Below are 20,726 nucleotides of genomic sequence, written 5' to 3'. Positions count from 1 at the left end.
AGCTATACTTAGTACAATAAGAACAGCATTTTTGGTGTATGCTAACTGAGCAGTGACTTCATACAACATCTTATGTGGATATAAGCAAACACAGCAGTATGGACGTAGCAGTAGCAGAAAGAGATACTATTACACAGAGGCTGCTTCCACTGCCAACAACAGCTAATTCCTGTCAAAACATTCCTGCCATGCCGTGGTTGTGCGCAGATTCTTCCCTCTCTGTGAAATTGTGTTTTCAAAGACATATGGATATGTTGATAGTGGTGAGTGCATGGGAATCAAGAATGATAAAACTCATACATACACACACAAACAACACACAAAACAAGTGTGAGAGAGTGTGTGTCTAACATGCATTTGTGCTGTGGATGAGATCCTAACAGGTACTGAGCTTGCATGTCAACACCAACTCTATGACAACTGAGCAAACTCTATGCACTGATAAAGGGTGTGACATACAGTATATTCCAGAAAATTCTGGAAATGGTAAGCGGACCGTTAATTGGGATTGTTTTGTGAAACATTAGTATGTGGTTTTGTTCTAGCCACCACTTTTGCATAATGAAATGTAATCCACATTTAAAGGCACACTGTAGTGTTTAGACTTCAAAGCCTTTCAGGCTTTCAGACATGCACTTCACTACATGATCTTGAAACTCTCAATGTTTATTTTGTTCAGTTTCTACCAATAAAGGTCAAGATATGAGTAGATGTATGTCTCTTGTCACTCTCTTGAGTATGATAAGTAAGAGATCATTTACAACGAGCTGGCCATTTTTGTTTTTACAGCAACTTCACATGATGAATGGACAAATAATATGCGGAGATATTATATGTCCTCTAAATGCCCTTCAATTTTCAGTTCAGTTTTACTGCATGAAACTGCAGTTCTAACAAGTGGACACAGAGTGGAGACAGAGCCCATTGGTCTGCTAAGAAATTCTGTAGGAGGTAAAGCAGGATGGGAGGAAAATAAAGAGGTGACCAGAAGTCAAAGATGGATGGAAGGAGGAAGAATAATGGATGGAATTGGAAAATAAATGATATCATGATTTGGGGTATGAATGTTTGGTCTATTGTTGAGAGCCCCTGCGGACAGGTATCCCCTGTCATCAGTGTATGAGTTGTGTGTAAATGGGTGGATGTGAATGTAGTGTTAAAGCACTTTAATAATAGGTGGAATTGGAAGTTGGAGAGGGTAAATTATATGTGACTGGTGTTTTGGCTAATAAAATAATATAATAATAAAAACTGAAAAGGACAGTATACATTGGAAAGATTGAACATTAGGAAGTGTGCGTCATTAAATTGATGAGGCTTGAAGTGTGTTGTTTTTGTTTCTGTTTTTGTTTTGTTTTTATCATAAAATTACAGTTTTTAATGCTTAGTTATGAGCAAAACATAAACAAATAAACATGTTAATCTGATTTGCATTTACAATGCATTCCTAAAAATTTGCCAGTCAATAATCTTATTACCTTATGCTGTCCTCATTTTTTAGGCATTTTCTACTGAAACATTTAAGAAAATAGAAAAAACAACAACAGAAATGAAAAAGATAAAGCAACATTTTATTTAACACATTAACAAAACAGAAAACACGGAATTTCACGAAAGGATAATATATCCATGTTCAGTCAGTGCATCTCTTTGGGAGTTTACTGTCGTTTAGCATCACTGACCAAAGCTTTATTAAACTGAATTGACTTGGCCTCCATTCAGTCACAAACGACACGTTTTCTAGAATTGTGAAATGTTGTTGTGTTTTCTATTTTATTAGTCATTTTATGCCTATATGAGATAGACAATAGAGAGATGGCAGAATAAAGAGATGAGAGATAGAGATGGGCCATGACTTGAACTGAGGATATTGCGGTTCCTAGTTAACAGGGCCACAGAGTGCTTCCCCTCCTTCAGCTTTACTTTCAGTTTCAGACATTAAAAAGTCTCCTCCTGATTCCATTTTGCAAACACTTGAATTGAAACAGCCACTTAAGAGAAGTTGAAAATGTTTTTGCTTACTCCAATTATGTCATTTTCTATGTTGCATCAGTGACATCAGTGAGTATCCCATTACTTAGAACCACAGGAGAAACACATTTGATACTTTCAGCCAGAGGGGGCAGTGACACACTGCTTTGACTAGTGTTCATTTTGAAAGACTGTTGTGTTTAATTTAAGTTTAAGTGACAAATCCACTTACCAACACCTCTAAAGCTCATTAAATAGCACTTTGTACCTCAATTTTCTAATCTATACAAAAAACTTTAGTAGCCTTGAGATTGATTATTGTGATACAATTTGAAAGTTCAATTATTAAGTTCATTTTTGTGCCACAATTTCTAAACCACAACAGCTATCAATATATAACTTTTACATTTAAATTGTCATCTTATTGGTATATATCTGACAAAATGTATCACTGTCAAAGCAGTTATTGAAACCAACAGTACACTATTCCTCATTACAAGAATTAGACTAGAAAGAACCTTTTACCACTAAAGTGCTATTAATGCACTGCTATGGACATAAAGTACCTCCATGACAATGCATGTACAGAACTACCACAATGACCTAATGTTTTCATAATTAAATTACAGTTTTGAGTAAGGATCAGTTCAGTTCTGACAGTTTGTGTTTGGATTCAGGTTGTTTCTTGCATATTCTTATATAAAGGGCTGCTGCGGATCAGTGGTTGAGCAGAATTCCTGGCATCTCCAGCCTGCATGTCGAAGTATCCTTGGCAAGAAACTGAACCCCAAAATTGATTTTGCATATGAATGTTTGGTCTCCTACTGGGAGCCCCTGAGGACAGGTAGCCCCTGTCATCAGTGTATGAGTGGTGTGTGAATGGGTAGATGTGAATTTAGTATTAAAGCGCTTTAAGTTGTGGAAAAGACTAGAAAGACACCATACGAGTATAGTCCATTTGTCATTTGCTATGACATGAAACAGTAACAGAGTACTTAGCGTTGGGTGGAATCTCACCTCAATCCTTCGGGTGTGTGGTCAGAGAAAATCCATTCAAACTGAAATTTTCCTGCTGCTGACACTTTGTAATAATATCACAGCATTCATAAAGTGCAGGATGGGGAATGAGAGGCCTTAGAGACGGACATACAGAGATATAACAGAGGATGGGAAAACAAGAGGATAGAGGAGAGAAAATAAAAGGCCTAAATGATAAACAGGGATTAAACACAGAGGCATTGTATAGGTTGGGTCGATGGAAAATAAACTTTTATGGATGGTGATGTGAGGACGAAGGTCTAGACTAACCAGGGCTGGATCATGGTCCCATGAGCTCCCAGGCACATGTCCCCCACAATTTTACATAGTGCAGTATAATATAATATAACAACAATATTGTGTGTTAGTGTCTAACAGTACCACATTTAACATGTGTTCATTTGGGCCATAGGCTGTATAAAAGAAGTAGAAATAGCTTCTGGATATATATCACTTGTTCCAATATTGAATACTGAACTATTTCTGTGACAAATGAGCAAACTCCATTCGCTGATGAAAACTGTAACCCTGTAAAAAAGCTCTTCATTGGATCACTTTTTGACCAAAAGCCTATTTAGGTCTCACTTTCACAAAACAATGAAAGCTGTTTGTTAATTGACCAAAACGTTATTTAATTATAAATGAATTATTCTATATAGCACAATAGCTAGGCTGACAAGGAGCCAGAACTCTATTGATCCTTGTGTTCCCTTAGAGCTCAGCAGTAACGACTTCATGAGCTTCTTTAATGATAAAATCCTAACTATTAGGGACAAAATTCAACACCTCCTGCCCTTAACAGGGTCTGGTCCAACCTCAAACCTAGGAACCATAGAAACAGCTGTTAGACCTGATGTGTACTTGGACTGTTTTTCTCCAATTGATCTTGCTGAATTGACCTCAATAATCTCCTCATCTAGATCGTCAACATGTCTCCTAGACCCGATTCCTACTGGACTCCTTAAAGAGGTCCTGCCCCTAATTAACACGTCCTTACTGGATATGACAAATCAGTCTTTACTAACAGGCTATGTACCGCAGTCCTATAAAGTAGCAGTAATTAAACCTCTCCTGAAAAAGCCTACTCTTGATTCAGGTGTGTTAGCTAACTATAGACCTATATCCAACCTTCCCTTTCCCTCCAAGATCCTGGAGAAAGTTGTAGCTAATCAGCTGTGTAATTTTTTAAACTGTAATAGTCTATTTGAGGATTTTCAGTCAGGTTTTAGAGTGAACCACAGCACAGAGACAGCACTGGTGAAGGTTACAAATGACCTCCTTATGGCATCAGACAGAGGACTTCTCTCTGTCCTGGTCTTGTTAGACCTGAGTGCTGCTTTCGACACCATCGACCATCACATCCTGTTACAGAGACTGGAACAGTTCATTGGTATAAAAGGAACTGCATTAAGCTGGTTTAAGTCCTATTTATTAGATCGATTTCAGTTTGTACATATTAATAACGAATCCTCTGTCCACACTAAGGTTAGACATGGAGTTCCACAAGGTTCAGTGCTTGGACCAATACTCTTTATCTTATATATGCTTCCTCTTGGTAATATTATCAGGAAGCACTCCATTCATTTCCACTGTTATGCAGATGATACACAATTATATTTATCAATAAAGCCAGATGAACCCAATCAGTTGGTTAAACTTCAAATCTACCTTGAGGACATAAAGTCCTGGATGAGCAGCAACTTTCTGCTGCTAAATTCAGATAAAACTGAAGTTATTTTGCTTGGCCCCAGACACCTCAGAGGCAGCTTTTCCACTACCATAACTTCTCTGGACGGCATTAATCTGGCCTCCAGCTCCACTGTGAGGAATCTGGGAGTCTTATTTGATCAGGATTTGTCCTTTAACTCCCACATTAAACAGATTTCTAGAACTGCCTTTTTCCATCTACGTAATATTGCCGAAATCAGGCCCATGATATCCACTGATGATGCAGAAAAATTGGTCCATGCATTTGTCACTTCTAGGTTGGACTATTGTAACTCTTTATTATCAGGCTGCCCCAATAAGTCGTTAAATACTCTCCAGTTGGTCCAGAACGCTGCTGCTCGTGTTCTGACGAGAACTAAAAGAAGAGACCACATTTCTCCTGTACTGGCTTCTCTTCATTGGCTTCCAGTAAAATCTAGAATAGAGTTTAAAATCCTTCTCCTCACCTACAAGGCTCTTAAGGGTCAGGCCCCATCATATCTTCAAGAGCTTATAGTACCGTACTACCCCACTAGAGCACTGCGCTCCTAGAATGCAGGCCTACTGGTGGTTCCCAAAGTCTCCAAAAGTAGTTCAGGAGGCAGAGCCTTCAGCTATCAGGCTCCTCTCCTGTGGAATCTCCTTCCAGTTTGGGTTCGGGGGGCAGACACCCTCTCTACATTTAAGAGTATACTAAAAACCTTCCTTTTTGACAAAGCATATATTTAAGGGCTGGCTCAGGCCTTGGACCAGCCCCTAGTTATGCTGCTATAGGCTCAGACTGCCGGGGGACTCCTATGGTGCACTGAGCTCCTCTATTCTCTATCCTCCTCTTCCTCTCCATCGTTATGTCTCATGTCAGCCAAATGTCTGCCTCTAACTTGCTATCTTCCCCGGAGCGTTTCTGTGCTTTCTCATCTCTCAGGTTCCTGTGGATCCTGTGGATCCTGGTCCTGGCCCTGCTGATGTGGTTCTCTGGTTCCTGTGGGTCCTGGTCCCGGTCCCGCTGATGTGGTTCTCTGGTTCCTGTGGATCCTGGTCCTGGTTCTGCTGATGTGGTTCCCTGGTTCCTATGGATCCTGGTCCTGGCCCCGCTGATGTGGTTCTCCACCAGCCAATGGATGTGCGTCTGTCCAAGGCTACAGCCTGTCCGTCCTTGGGAGCTGGATCTCTCCTTCACTGTGGTGCTCCCGGATGTTTCTCTTTTCCCACTGGGTTTTTTGAGTTTTTCCTTCCCGAAGAAGGAGGGTCATAAAGGGCAGGTGATGCCTCGGACAGATCCATTTGCCTCATCGACTGCTGGACTCTTTATTAGATTGTTTGTTCGCTTACACTTGTTTATTTCAGTGAACTTTGTAAAGCACTATGAGACACTCTGTTGTGATATTGGGCTATACAAATAAAATTGAATTGAATTGAATTGAATTATATATAATATTCTAAATAAGTAATAGCACATAATGACAAACTCCAAAATAATGTGGTGACAGATTTCTACTTTGCAAGAAAAAAGTGTCGAGAAGCAACACAAAGTGAATTATAATGAATAAAAAAAATGGTGAGTCACAATTTATGACGTGGCAAACACATGCACACAGACATGAAGCACATACACATTTCAGTATTCAAATACTGTAGTGGAGCCACAAGTCCAAGTGTTCCCTCACCCAGTTTAGGGGAAACCAGGGCCCCCTCCTGGAGCCAGACCTGGGAGGGGAGCTCACTGGTGAGCATCTGGTGGCCTGGCCTGGATCCACGGGGCTCAGCCAGACCAAGCCTGAAAGAGGCACCGCCCTGTGGGCCCACCACCCTAGGGACGTGGAACATCACCTCTCTGGAAGGGAAGGAGCTGGAGCTGGTACGGGAGGCTGAGTGGTATCAACTAGATATAGTTGGACTCACTTCTACACACAGTGTCAACTCTGGAATCACTGAGCACCACTGTGTTGGAGTTCCCCCCCCCTGGTGAACGAGAGGGCCACCTCCATGCGACTACAAGGCTCTGACTGTTTGAGACTGTGTGTACTTGTGCACCAAACAGCAGGTCAGAGTATCCGGCCTTATTGGAGTCTCTGGATGGCATCCTAAAAAGGGCGCCATCGGGAGTCTCCATAGTTCTACTGGGAGACTTTGGCATTCACGTAGGTAATGATGGAGAAACCTGGAGGGGGGTGATTCGGAGGAAAACCTTGTCTGATCTGAACCAGAGTGGTGTTGTGTTATTGGACTTCTGTGGTAGGCATGGAGTGGCCATAACAAACACAAACATGTTCGATCATAGGTTGATTCATAAGTGGACATAATACCAGACCACCCTAGGCCAAAGATCTATGATCGACTTTGTGGTCGAGTCATCGGATCTGCGGACGTATTTGTTGGACACTCAGGTGAAGAAAGGAGCAGCACTGTCAACTGATCATCACCTGGTGGTGAGTTGGATCAGATGGCTGGGGAGGCTGCTGGACAAACCCCGTAAGCCCTAACGAGTAGTGAGGGTATGCTGGGAGTGTCTGGTGGAGGCCTCTGTCCAGAAGGTCTTCAACTTCCACCTCCAGAAGAATTTCTCATATATCCCGGGGGAGATTGGGGACATGGAATCCAAGTGGGCCATGTTCAAAGCCTCCATTGCAGAGGCGGCTGCTAGGAGCTGTGGCCAGAAGGTCACCCAATCAGCATGTCCTCTAGGGAGGAGGCAGACTCTGAAGCCATATCCATGGCAGAGGTCTCTGAGGTAGTTAAGAAGCTTGGTGGCAGGGTGCCAGGGGGGCTGTTGTGGTTGACATGCCTCCCACACGTGGAGGTCGGGGACAGTACCTCTGGATTGGCAGACTGGGGTGGTGGTGCCCATTTTCAAAAAAGGGGACCGGAGGGTGTGCTCCAATTATCGGAGAATCACACTGCTCAGCCTCCCTGGGAAAGTCTATCCAGGGTGCTGGAAAGGAGGCTCTGCCCCACTGTCGTTTTAAAGATGCAATGCAGGTTCCGTCCTTGTCGTGGAACAGTGGACCAGGTCTTTACCCTTGCGGGGTTGTTGGAGGGGTCATGAGAGTTTGCCCATCCAGTCTACATGTGCTTTGTGGACTTGGAGAAGGCCTATGACCCTGTCCCTCGGCAAATCCTGCGGGGGATACTGCAGGAATATGGGGTACCGAGTTCGTTGCTATAAGCCATCCGGTCCCTGTATAACCAAACCATAACCAAACCAAAGTGAGAGCTGTGTTCACATTCTAAGCACAAAGTTAGACTTTAGACTTTATTGTACCTTTGGGGAAATTCTTTTCCACAGTTAAGCACATTCTCAGAGGGTGTTGGACTCTGCCAAGGCTGCCCCTTGTCACCGATCCTTCTCAAGGTGCAGCTGAGGTGAGGAGAGCATCTGGTTTGGGGACCTCAGAATAGCATCTCTGCATTTTGCAGACAGTGTGGTTATTTTGGCTTACTCAGACCATGACCTTCAGCATGCGCTGGGGCAGTTTGCAGCTGATTGTGAATCGGTCTGGATGAGAGTCTCTAAATCTGAGGCAATGGTTCTCTGCCAGAAAACAGTGGATTGCCCCCTCAGGCTTGGGAGCAAGTTGCTGCCCCAAGTGGGGGAGTTTAAGTATCTTGCCGCCTTGTTCACGAGAGAGGGTAAAATGGAGTGCGAGATTGGTGCGACGTCAGCAGTAATGCAGGCGCTGTACTGGTCTGTTGTGGTGAAGAGGGAGCTGAGCAGGAAGGCAAAGCTTTCGATTTACCAGTCGATCTACTTTCCAACCCTCATCTATGGTCATGAGCTCAGGGTGATGACCAAGAACGAGATCGCAGATACAAGCAGCCGAAATGAGTTTCCTCCATAGGGTGTCTGGGCTCAGCCTTAAAGATAGAGTGTGTAGTTCAGACATTCAGGAGGGGCTTGGAGTACAGCCGCTGCTTCTCCACATCAAAAGGAGCCAGTGGAGGTGGTTGAGGCATCTGGTCAGGATGCCTCCTGGGCGCCTCCCTTTGGAAGTTTACCAGGCATGTTCCACCAGACCCAGAACTGCCCCAGAGAATGCCCTTGAGGGGCTGGGGCGTTGCTCGGGAGAAGGATATCTAGAGTGCCCAGTTATGAACTTCAAGTCCTCACAACTGACTGCAAAATTCAGGCATTGTCAGTAGCCTTCAAAATGGTTACACTGTTACAGTTTACAAAGTGGTCAAGTGTGGTTTGGTTTAGGCACAAAGCCTATTGAGTTAAGGTTAGGGAATCATCAAGATCATGATTAAAAGAACTACATGATTAAAATTAGTAAAAAAGTTTTGGTCATGGTTAACAAAAAAGTGTTGACTAAGTGAATAAAATGAATGTCTGCATGAAATATGACTTTAATTTGCATCCTACCTGTGTCCTTGTTCTAGCCATGCTCCTGCAGAGATATAGTTTGTGTAAGCGTACTAGAAACTGTAACTGTTCAGATTCCTTAAAACTCCTGCTTGAGTCAAAGGTATAATTATTTTTAGTGGAAGCTTCTTTCCTCTATTAGTCAGTGGTAAATAGATAAACAAGTGACTGATCATGCCAAAAGTTAAAGGTGTGGCATTTTTATTATAAGTCACAATATATCCTCAACACCGATACTATTATTATTATGGTTGTTTTCTGTGCATCCCTCCCTCCCTCCCTCCCTCCCTCTCTCTCTGTAAACATACACACCCAACACAAACCTCGACAGAAAGTCGCCCACCTCTGAGCAAGGTTCTGTCCAAGATTTCTTCCTGTTAAAGGGAAGTTTTCCTTGCCACTCTTGCCTCATGCTTGCTTGTGTGGGGAGTCTAGAATCCTTAATTTTGAATTCTTGAATTGTTGGGTTTCTCCTAATTAAAGAGTTTGATCTAGACCTGCTCTTTTATGGAAAGTGTCTTGAGATTATGTTTGTTACGAATTAGCTCTATATTAATAAAGACTGATTTGAATGATTTGATTGATTGATTGATTGATTATTCAACTAGTGATGTCTCAGTGTTCTGGAACTTTATTTTGCTGGTTGGTTGGTTGAAGTCAGAGCCAAAGACAAATGGCAGGTAACATGCAGAACATTAAACATCCACCTGGTAAGCATCTACTCACCTACAGGTCAGTAGTTGAATTATTTTCTTGCTCACAATTGTGTGGTGACACAACATGCATCACAACACTCAGAGCATCAGATGAAAAGCACAGCTATGTCTCTTTAAGAATAGAATAATAGACCTAAAGGAAATGTTTGCATAAAGGAGCAATATTCACAAAAACATCAAAATATGTAGCCAAATAATAGTGTTAATAAAAAAAGGATATCATCCTGACTATCTTTGACTCCTGATAATTATATTGCAATATTTCACAAAAATATCCCTTGCAAAATAATTGAAGGGAAAATGCACATCCCATATCAGATAGACCCACTGATACCCTAAATTTTCCTTTCAAAAGTGAAAATGAGATTCAGGGGAAATTATCATCCAGTGGCCCAGAATGAAGGAAGAGAAAAACTGCAATAGATAAAGAGATATGATCAGAAAGCTGCTACTTGATATGCCAAAAAGCTATGGGGGTTTGGGGATATGTTAATTAGTTTTCATCTCTGATCAGTCTTTATTAAAATGTCTGGACACCACAGCAGAAAGCTGGTCAGAGAGACATGGAATGTCATCTGACAGACAGCTGTGTATATGTGAAGATGGCTAGCGTGGCAGGATGGGTTTATGGTCTGTTCTTCGCCAAAAGATGCTGGTGAATGTCAAAAACCATCAAACTATCCCTGCTTTACTTTGCAGTATAGCTTGAGCAGTTATAGATTATTCTGGATGTGCTGAGAAAGCACATTATTTCATGATACTGTCTCTTTGTCTGTGTTGATAATGTGTAAAAAAAAATCTCAGACCTACTTGCATATGTTATCATCCATGAAAACATAACTTGAGTATCTTCAGATACAATTTCATATTTTTGGTGCACAGCGCTGTCAGAGTCAGAATTGGGGCAATCTCATCATAGCCATCTGCAGAGATTTTAAGACACTTTCATGAAAAGAGGGGCCAAAAGTCTACATGACATGCTAGTGCAAAATGATCCCTCTGGGATAGTGATATCAGCAGGGAAGTATGTGCTTAACACCTCAATCTGTGCCATGAGGTGAAAGGTGGATTATACTCTTATTCGATTCACAAGTAGTTTAATAGTGTGAAGAAACAACATTAAGGTTGGTAAGCTAATAGAATATGTTCAATTAGCTTAACAATTGTGAAATTGCCAGATTTGTCCGTTTTTGTATTCATTCCTAGTTAGAAATAGCATGATGATCAGTTATTGGGCCATCTGTCATTTTTGGTGAAGACTACATGTTTCTCTGTCTTTTGAACAAAGGGCTCCCTCTCCCTGGACCCAGTTTTACAGCAACCACTGGTCATTGTGTGACACATGACCCTACACCCTTAGGTTAACTAAACCAGAGCTCCCGCACTGCTCTCTCTCTCTCTCTGATCTCGCATCTGGACTGAGGAGAGTCCAGCTCTCCTCCCAGAACTTTCTCACACCCCAGAGAGCCTCTGCCTCAGGATCCCTGAGGTCCCAGCTTAGCTCTCCCAATTCTCCTCTGGACCTCTGAGGGTCCAGCTCTCTTTCACCTTGGGCTCTGCTAGAGGACAGTTCAGCGCTGCACCTGCACCTGAGAGTCCATTTACACGCCTGCAGCTTACTCCTTCAGCGCCAGCCTCAGAGTGGCCTGTACCAGAGCAGACCACCCTTTTCATGGCAGCGACACAAAGCCCTGCCTGGAGCAAGTTTATCAGCACCAGCAGGTATGACCCAGCTGGTCTTCAGAGCAATGGGAGCACACCAGCAAGTTAGCACAGAGCTGCTAACAAGCAAGGAACAAAGGAGCGACTGGATTCCTCCAGCCTGCAACCAGGACAGCAAGGACAAAGAACCACACCTTTCTTCCAGCCTGGCTCATCAACAGGCTAAGAAAGCAGCACACTGAAATACCTTCTTCTTCCCTTTTGAGGACTGGTAAACTCTAACTGGGCATATATAGCACAGCATTACTGCACACATGGCTAAGCAATGGTTTAACCTTGTTAATGTATTGGTTCTAATTTGCTTTAATGTTCATTGAGTTTGATTATCATGATGTGTTCTAGTTTACTGTGCAGCCATAAAGTTTAGTTGATGTTAGTTTGTTCACACAGACACAGGGTCATGCATGCAACTAACCATCCTCTCCTAACCTGGTACCTTTATCCTACACATTCACACACACAGCTTTACAAATAGACCTCGACTGAGAGACAAAGCTAAGCTAACAGCTACAGAACTTAGCTTCCCTTTGTCTGCCTCTGACTCACACCCCAGGGGGTCTGGTGGCCAGTTTGTTGGGAGTCACCATTTGTTCTCCCACATTTTTGTAGTCCGCCATCTTATATTCCTCTGCATACTGACATACACACTTTCTCACACACACACACACACACGCACACACACACTCTCCCTATTGTTTGTTAGCTAGTCACACTTAATTAGATTGTTGGTATGTATTGTGTTTTAATAAATGTTTTAATACATGTTTTCTTTAATTTTTTTAGAAGAGTGAATGCTGCCAACCTCTACTCTGTCAAAAACTCTGAAATCCTTCAACTAGCGGTCAATGTGGTAATTTTGGTAGTAGTTATTAAGTTGATTATTAATCCACCAATACCAATCCAATACCAAGTTGATAGTTTAGTATTTTATGAGACTGAATCAGTTAAATTGGCTATCTGACTGCTTGTGTTTCTTGCCCAGTCACACTTTTTTTGGTGATGTTACACATTGCTCTCAACAATTAATTTGTTGAATACAAAAAGTCAAAACTATGGAGTTAAGACCCATAATTTCCTTTCAAGTGCTTTCAAATGTTTACTTCACCTTACTTTTTAAGTCTACCTTACTTTGAATACACACAATTTGCACAAACAGTGATTAACCATTTAACTGGGATAGCATACTGTTTAGAACTACTTGTAACATTCCATACCAAAAATCAAAGCTGAAACTCAAATAAAACAACAGATATACATACAGACACACTCAGCCTAACCTTTGCTCATTGTTGAGATTGAAGCTGTGTCTTGTGCTGTGTATTTGAAGACTGAATATTGAATAAAATGTCAACAATACCAACCAGACAAAATGTTTCCAAAACATGCCAAAAGTGGACAACAACAAACAGTATATTCTTAGGTTCAGCCTTGTATGCCCTTTTTTCATGGGAAATGATTCATTAAATAGAACACAGTTTGAAGAAGTCAGTCTGTAAAAAGCCTGGTATCAGTAAACGAAGGTTTATGCAAAAGAAGAAAGAATGTTCACATTCAAACACACACACATTTACCTCTCTCACAGGTACGGGACCAGAAGCCAGTGCCGGTGCAGTCGCATATGAATCGATTCCAGCCTTCCTTGCAGACACCTCGGTTCTTGCACGGGTAGCTGTCACACTGCTTGCCAGGTTGCTTGTTGCATGAGGGTTTGATGCCAGCGCCATTTTGTGCCTCAGCAATCTGACGGATGTCCTTACTTCGACCATCAATGAAAAGATCACGGATACAGCCCACATAGCCATAGTTGAGCATTGCTGTCCAAAGCTCGGTCGGCAGGATGAGGTTGGTGCGGTCAGTTGGAAGCCCCCCTAAGTACATGTGGCCCTCCAGGTCAAGTATCTCGCTCTCACCACTGGCTGTAAAGGGGGTCCTTCTGCTGTTTACAGAAATGGTGCCTGTGGTGAAGAAGTAGGAAGTAGAGATCAGGTACAGGGGTGCTGTATAAAATTCCCTGCTGGAGGATACAGATATGTCATAACACATCAATCATATTCAGCCTCACAAACTTTGTGTGGCATGCACGAAACTCATTCATTTATGCTTGATATCGTGTGAAGGGTTAATTCCATTCACGCAGGTCATTTCGTCAATTACATCCCCTGTTACAACAGCATGTGCCAGTGACAATGTAAGTTATCATAAATAATACATGACATGTTATGTCCTCATGACACTTTAATACTGATTGTCAGTACTGTGGTATTTAGAAGCTAGTAGGTTATTAGCAGGCTATTGGCTTAACCAACAAGCTCCTAAAGTTAGTCAGTGACCCAGTGTTTATGCTGACGTCCATCCATCGGCCTGTGGCGGGAATCCTCCACTACTCGGCTGCTGAGCTCCGGCTTTGCTTCTATCTGATTGAGCCTCCGCCGGCCATGCTGCAGCTCCACCCGGACATCGCTCTCCTGCCACACCGGAGATACATCCACTGAGGATCCCGTCGGAGTTTCCACATGGACAGCTCTAAACCAATTAAAACCATTTGGTCCACGTCACGTCTTACCCGAAACACCGACCGGGTTGTTGACCACAGTGTGCTAGCCAGCCTCAACTTCGGTCTTTTAAACACCCGCTCACTTACGAGCAAGAGGCATCTCGTCCAGGATCTCCTCATCGACCGTAAGTTTGACTTTTTATGTTTGACAGAAACGTGGCAACAGCCCAGTGACTTTATTCCATTCAATGACTCCACTCCTCCCGGGTTTGTTTACACTCTAAACCACTTGAGTCCAGCCGGGGATCTCTCCACACTCTCTCCATATATAATACTTCTGGGGGATTTCAATATCCACATGGACAATATCAGCAACCCGCTCACCAGAGATTTTACATCCTGCCTTGACAGTTTTGGACTACAACAATACATTAACTTCCAATCCATTCAAAAGGACATATTTTGGACTTAGTCTGTTGTTCTGGTTCTCCCCTGTTCATTGCAAGGCTTTTCTGACCACATGCTACTATCCTTCAGTGTCAATATTGCAGTTTCCAAAACCTCCAATCTCCCACGCATTTCATTCCGCAATATTAAGGACATTAACTTGGACACTCTCTCCTCTCATATTAACTGCCTCTCTGATCTAGACTTTCATCTGGTCCTCCACAACAACGACAGTCTTCACAATCTTCTAAATAACCTTGCCCGACTCAAAACCAGATCTGTCACTTTCACAAGCTCTTCACCTTGGTTCACTCTCGCTCTCCAACAACTCAAAGCCAAAGGACGCCAACTGGAATGCCTCTTCAATAAGACTGGTCTCACTGTACATAAATAAATGCATCACAATCACATTTTTCACTGTTCTCCCTACTCAGACATATTACACGACCTCCGGATTCACTCCCGGATAGCTCATCACACAGCTGCTTGAAATGAACCACTGCCAGGATTTGTACCTGCTACCTTCAGTCATCCTGGGTTGAGACTAGAGTACCTTCATTGTCCTACTCAACAGCCACTTACATGGTGTGGGACAGCATGTACTATTGTTATTCAGCACTACGAGCTGGACAGCTCCCTGTAGCCAAACCACCACTATACCAGCATGGGCCTCAGATAGCAGTATACTACCCAGAGTTTACACCGATGCACTGATCTTCAGGCCCAGGACACATCTTACCAACAATTCTACAATGCTCAACATGATGGAAATGGCTATCGCTGCATTATATGGCATTCCAAAGTCCAAATTCTTTCAGTTCTGGAAGGGAGAGTGACTTTTTAATATTGGAAAGGGGGGTAGCTTACTTACTAGACCCATAAGCACTTAACCTAAGACTACAAATACCAAATACTGCTTGATCACCTTAAGTTGCCAGATGGCTATTAGGTGGCTGAGAGATTAATGACCTCACAGGACACACTACAGCAACTCATGCTTTGTAGCAACAGCAAGGTCACCCAAAGCAGTTGGTCCAAGGAATGCTGAAAGCCATATTAGACTCACCTCAGGTGAAAATGAAAGGGATAAACATGAGTTCTCATTTCATGTTAACACACTGGTGGGAATGCTGAGCCACATGGCCAAATTTGATGGGCTCCCATGTAGACACACTCCTCAGCAAGCTGCCCAGTAGTTACAGAGATAGCTTTGCAGAATACTGTCTAAAAAATGTCATTATCTGAAGTTGTAGTTATAAGATTTATACAGTCCCAGACCTCCCTAGAGAAAGGCTGAAGTGATCCACAATTTCCAACCTGCTTTGGAGTTCAACCAAAAGGAGTATATTTGAACTGTCCAGAGAGATAATAAGGCCTGCTGTAGCCCCAAACGTTCAGCCAGCCAGCTGTTTACCTTAGCAGTGACTTCACAGCAGTCATCTGAAGACTTTGCCCGAGCAAACGCCTCTCTCAACACTCACTCAAACACAATTCAACCATGTTACTGACTGGGTGCGATCATCCTCACTTAATAACCCCATCCATAGGGGTCACTTAACATTAAGGACACCTTGCTCTGTATGAACCAGCATGTTGAAAGACTATGGCAGCTTCTCATATTGCCTTGTTGACATGTAAATGAGGTGACATGATAGAAGCAAGACCAAGCAGCCCTTTGCATGCTGGAAGAAAAGAGCACATGTGTTACATTAGAGTATCAAAATATGCTACTCTGCTCCTATGAAGGAAGCCGGAAGTATCTTCATGTATCTCCCTCTGCTATGATGCCCCTCCTCCAAGGTATTAAGTATCACTTAGCTAGGAACCCTGAGCTTGCCAATGTCTGTAATCAGGAAATACACAAGCTGGAAGAATCAGGATCATATGCAGAGAAAAACACCAGCAAGGAGGAAGTTGTTCTCCTGAATCCTTGAATTGAAATACTTAATAATTTGCTTTCTATTATCACTGAGTAAAGTATTTTGTAAAGACATTATATAGTAATGCAGTGTTATAGAAAAAAGGTTACACAAGTTCTATTAGAGCTTGTACTCCTCATGGTTTCATTAACTTCATCATTACAACTGACCTGAGCGTCCATCTCTCTGGATGTCAACGTGATACCAGGCACCATCGTTGACCTTTGTCTGGGTGGCCTTCACCTTGATAGTCCCTGAGCCCATGTCCAACAGCAGGTACAAGCTGCCATCCAGCAACTCTACTGCAAAGAAATCCACCTGAAACATATCACCAGAAATTACCATTCAATCAAAGTAATTTTCTGAAAAAAAAGAATGCAATGTGTGGTCTATATGTGATTATTATTTCATTTGCATGCATTATATTGTCATTGTAAAAAGATAAATCATAAACCAAATGTAAATGCCATAGAAATTGCAATCTCTTGTATTGTGATGATGAGGATGAAAATCAATATTCAAATATTTCACAGAATTTTAAATCTTTCACTGAAGAATTGATGAACTTGCCCTAAACCTCTTGTTTATGCAATCCCCTGGGTCAAGAAACAACCCTGCAAAGACTACCAGACGACATCAATTAAAGATTAAATGACAGATTGGTAATTTATGACCTGAACGCCTCATGCTAACCCTACGTTCATGTCCCTCAAGGGGAACAACAAATTCTTTTAAGAAACACTGGGAGTCATTAATGTTACTGTCATCCCCTTATTTGCTGTATACATAAATACATACATGTGTATGCATACATATGTAGCGACTTAATGTGTATCTATAACACTGTAACACTGTTTATCAAATATAACCAGGGGATGATGTGTGGGAAAGGGTCAGCAGATATATCCTGGGAGGATTAATGTTTTGCACCGCAAGCACCAGACTGCCTGCAAAGACTATAATAAGAGGAGAAACCCAAAGACCACTCTTTTCTCATATGCTCTTGTCCTATTCCCTCTTCTACCTCATCGTTCCTTCTGCCCTTCTGACATGCAAGTCCAGCTCTTTCTCGGATCCCTGAGCACACTAGGATGTGTAAAAGGCTGGTATCTGGCACACCTTGCTTACTCCTAAGTTTCTGCTCTACTCTGTGTTAAACACAACAAAAGTTAGAACTGAAGAAATGCCACAGCCTGTTGCAGGATGCTTTAGGGCTATCATTCGGACTGCAACAAACTTCAAGCCTAACCAACACTGGACAAATGCTGCAACTGTGCTTACATCACAACCCAGCCAAGTGGTTGTAAGAAAAGAAATCTGCACCATCCTGCTGCCAACTGAGAGAGAAAGGGAAACCCAGACCAGGTCACTCTGTGGGAAACGATCACACCTGAAAACACCCAAAAACTACTGAGATGGACTGACACGAGGCAATGATTTCCCCCTCCAAGCTTCCTCCCCATAACTGCTCAACCTCTCAACTAGCAGGTGAAACTTTACTTTCAGGTTGAGTAAAGTCTCCCACCAACATCAAAACAAGAGCCATTTCAGTTTTCTACCTTTTTGGCCTCAACTGCTTTCCAGTGTGTTTAAGTTTCATCTGTTGATTAACGTTTAGGGAACATTTAAGGTTTTGGTGGTCTAATTTGTTCTTAACATTCCTGAAGTAACATTCATTGCTTGTGATTTTCATTCATTCACTGTCTGGCACTGTTTTCATTGTTCTGTTTTTCTAACTTGTGATTAATTGTATGTGTAGTTATTAGTCAAGCCAAGATTTTAGTAATAACTGACAAAATTAATAAATTGGCTCTCGTGTTTCCACTTTCGAAGGGTGGTGCCCTGGGGTGAAGTTAATACAATTTGAATTCTGCTTCCCAAGCTGTCATCAAGCATGACTATGGCATGTAGATGTCCTCATTCATAGACTCTGTTCCTTAAGTGGTCACTGAACGGATCAAGAGTATTTCTCTAACTTTTCTCTTACAGTTTCCTTTTTAAATAAAAATTGATATATATATATACTGTATATATTAACATATGTACATATATAAAACATACTAAAAATTAAACAGTCTGATAGAGGAATATAACTGTAGATAAACTGCTTGCAACTCATAGACCGAGGCACTCTATGACAAGGGTTCAGGAATAAATGTTCCTTCATTTCAAAGGCTCATAGGCCAAAAAGGTTGGGAACTACTCCACTGAACAAATTCTAATGATGTACCTACTGAGATTCTGAGTCATCCAGGTCATAGGATATCCACAAGTACCTGCCACTACAGGTAGCCTACTGCTGTGGGCCTTTGCAACTCCCACAGCTACTATTACTGTAATTAGTAATTTTCCATCATTAGTCATATTATTCCATTATTAGTCATATCCTCATTATGATTAATTTAGTTGCCATAATTATTATTGTTGTTGCATTCCCAATCCCTCTCTCTCTCAGTTCAATTCTATTCAATATGCTTGCTGGCATGAATGTCATGTGAACAATATTGCCAAAGCATCAAACAGATACAATTAATAAGATAAAATAAATAAATACTGAAAAAGAAAGTAAAGCAGAAAGAAGTGAACACGTGTATTGTGTGTGTGCGTGCGCCTTATCGATAAATATCATAATACTTCGTCTTAAAGATGCCATCCAAGAGAATTCATCAGTCCTTTAAAACAGCATGTTTGGTTACCTTTGACCTAATATTCACAGATATCATTGAGATGACATTTCTTATAATCGAGGCAAAATTAATTAGCAAGTTATCTTGGAGATTATGAACTGACCTTGGTGTTCTTCTGGCTGCGGGCAGTGTCTTTGCGCTCCTGAGGTTTGCCATGGGTGAAGAGGATCAGGCCATTGGGCTCAGTTGTGCGGAAATCAAAAGAGATGGATCCCATCCGCTTGGTGTTCCACTTGGGGAGGCTAATGTAGGCCTCAGGAGTCTCGAAAGAAATGGGGTCTAGAGTGGCCACATTCTCACACTTGTAGGACACCTCGCCCTGGATTTTCATCTTAGGGTCCACAATTCGAGCCAGGCGAGACAACTCAAGACGGATGTCATTGTTCTTATACACCACCTGTGATAGGATGAAGGTAGCATTAGAATTCTTCTGTTTAGGTATTGTCAAAGATGATTGACTAAAATAAAAAGAGTGTCTGTCTGTCTGTTTGCTGCATGTCACCCCCTCTCTCTTCTCAGCTTTCCTCTGTTTTCTGTCACACAGCATAAAAATGCTGTGAAATACTTTTGAGCACTATTAATTAGCATTGTATGCAATTCAGCAGTGGTGAAAATTAACTGCAGTAGTCTTTCATTAGTCAGTGACAGCCCTGTGGCATCATTACCATGGTACCAGCAGGGGGGTACTTCAGTTAGTTTTAACTTTAGTTTGGTTTTTAATTTTAATTTTAACATCTGTGCATCACAGGAGCATCAGTTAAATCGTCATGCAATACAACACATTCTAATTTTTTCCTTCTTAACCGTAGGAAGTGATAAAAGTTTTTGTAATTAACAGACAATTTGAAGAAATAAATAAAAGTTTGATTCTAAAGGAAAAAATCATCAAGTTAAACAGAGCTGCATCTCTCTATAAATGTTGGTGATAATACCAGCAAAGTGACGAAAATAAAATAAATAAAATGTAGAAACATTATATAAGAAACAAAACCTAGGGAGATAAAGTTTGGTAAGGCAGACTGTCTTCAGGCTATTCTGTTTTAATATGCCTCAACTGACTACCAACACTAGAGCCTCTGCAAGCAACATGTTTGCCTCTGCGTCACAGTAAGACTAATGGCTCAACAATAAAGTTGGACACACACACACACACACACACTCACACCCACATACGCACACAGGTCTTGTGTGTGGCTCTCTTCAGCTAATTTAGTTGGCTGACATTAGGCACTGGCACAATATCTGTTTACCATAGTGTATTCACACACACACACACACACACATTGGTAAATGACATCAAAAGTAGTGTCATCATCATAGTTTTTTCTCCTGATCCTGATCTACTGCAAACTGTCAAAACACAAAATGATCACAAGCAACACGACTGTCCTTGGGTGAGGGTGGGGTGTCTGTGCCCATGAGTGTAGTCATGCATGTAGATAGAAATAGAAATAGTATAGTATAGTGTCTATATCAGCCACCTCTCTTTTAGGAAGGGTTTCCACAGGATTGATTTTGAGAGCGTTTGTGGGAATTTGTACCCATTCAATCAAAGAGAATTTGTGAGTTTAGGCACAGACTTTGAATGAGAAGGCCTGGCTCCCAATCACCATTCTAATTACTCCCAAAGGTCAGGGCTCTGCACAGGTGGAATTCCTCCAC

The 20,726-nt window shown here is 41.9% G+C and overlaps 1 protein-coding gene across 10 annotated transcripts in view; it reads right to left on the bottom strand.

The window, feature by feature from the left end:
* Nucleotides 1–20,726, bottom strand: part of nrxn3a (neurexin 3a) — a 189,213-nt gene that overhangs the window by 74,561 nt on the left and 93,926 nt on the right. For all 10 annotated transcript variants that reach the window (XM_070841771.1, XM_070841772.1, XM_070841779.1 and 7 more), the window contains 3 exons: nt 19,168–19,461; nt 16,548–16,695; nt 13,089–13,472 (listed from right to left, as the gene is read on the bottom strand). In XM_070841771.1, coding sequence (XP_070697872.1) covers nt 13,089–13,472; nt 16,548–16,695; nt 19,168–19,461 — 826 coding nt within the window. The remainder of the gene's footprint in view (nt 1–13,088; nt 13,473–16,547; nt 16,696–19,167; nt 19,462–20,726) is intronic.

The sequence above is a fragment of the Pempheris klunzingeri genome, chromosome 13 (assembly GCF_042242105.1).
Source record: "Pempheris klunzingeri isolate RE-2024b chromosome 13, fPemKlu1.hap1, whole genome shotgun sequence".
Lineage (NCBI taxonomy): Eukaryota > Metazoa > Chordata > Actinopteri > Acropomatiformes > Pempheridae > Pempheris > Pempheris klunzingeri.
The sequence above is the reverse complement of the archived record's forward strand: the minus strand, read 5'-3'. Positions and strand labels throughout refer to the sequence as shown.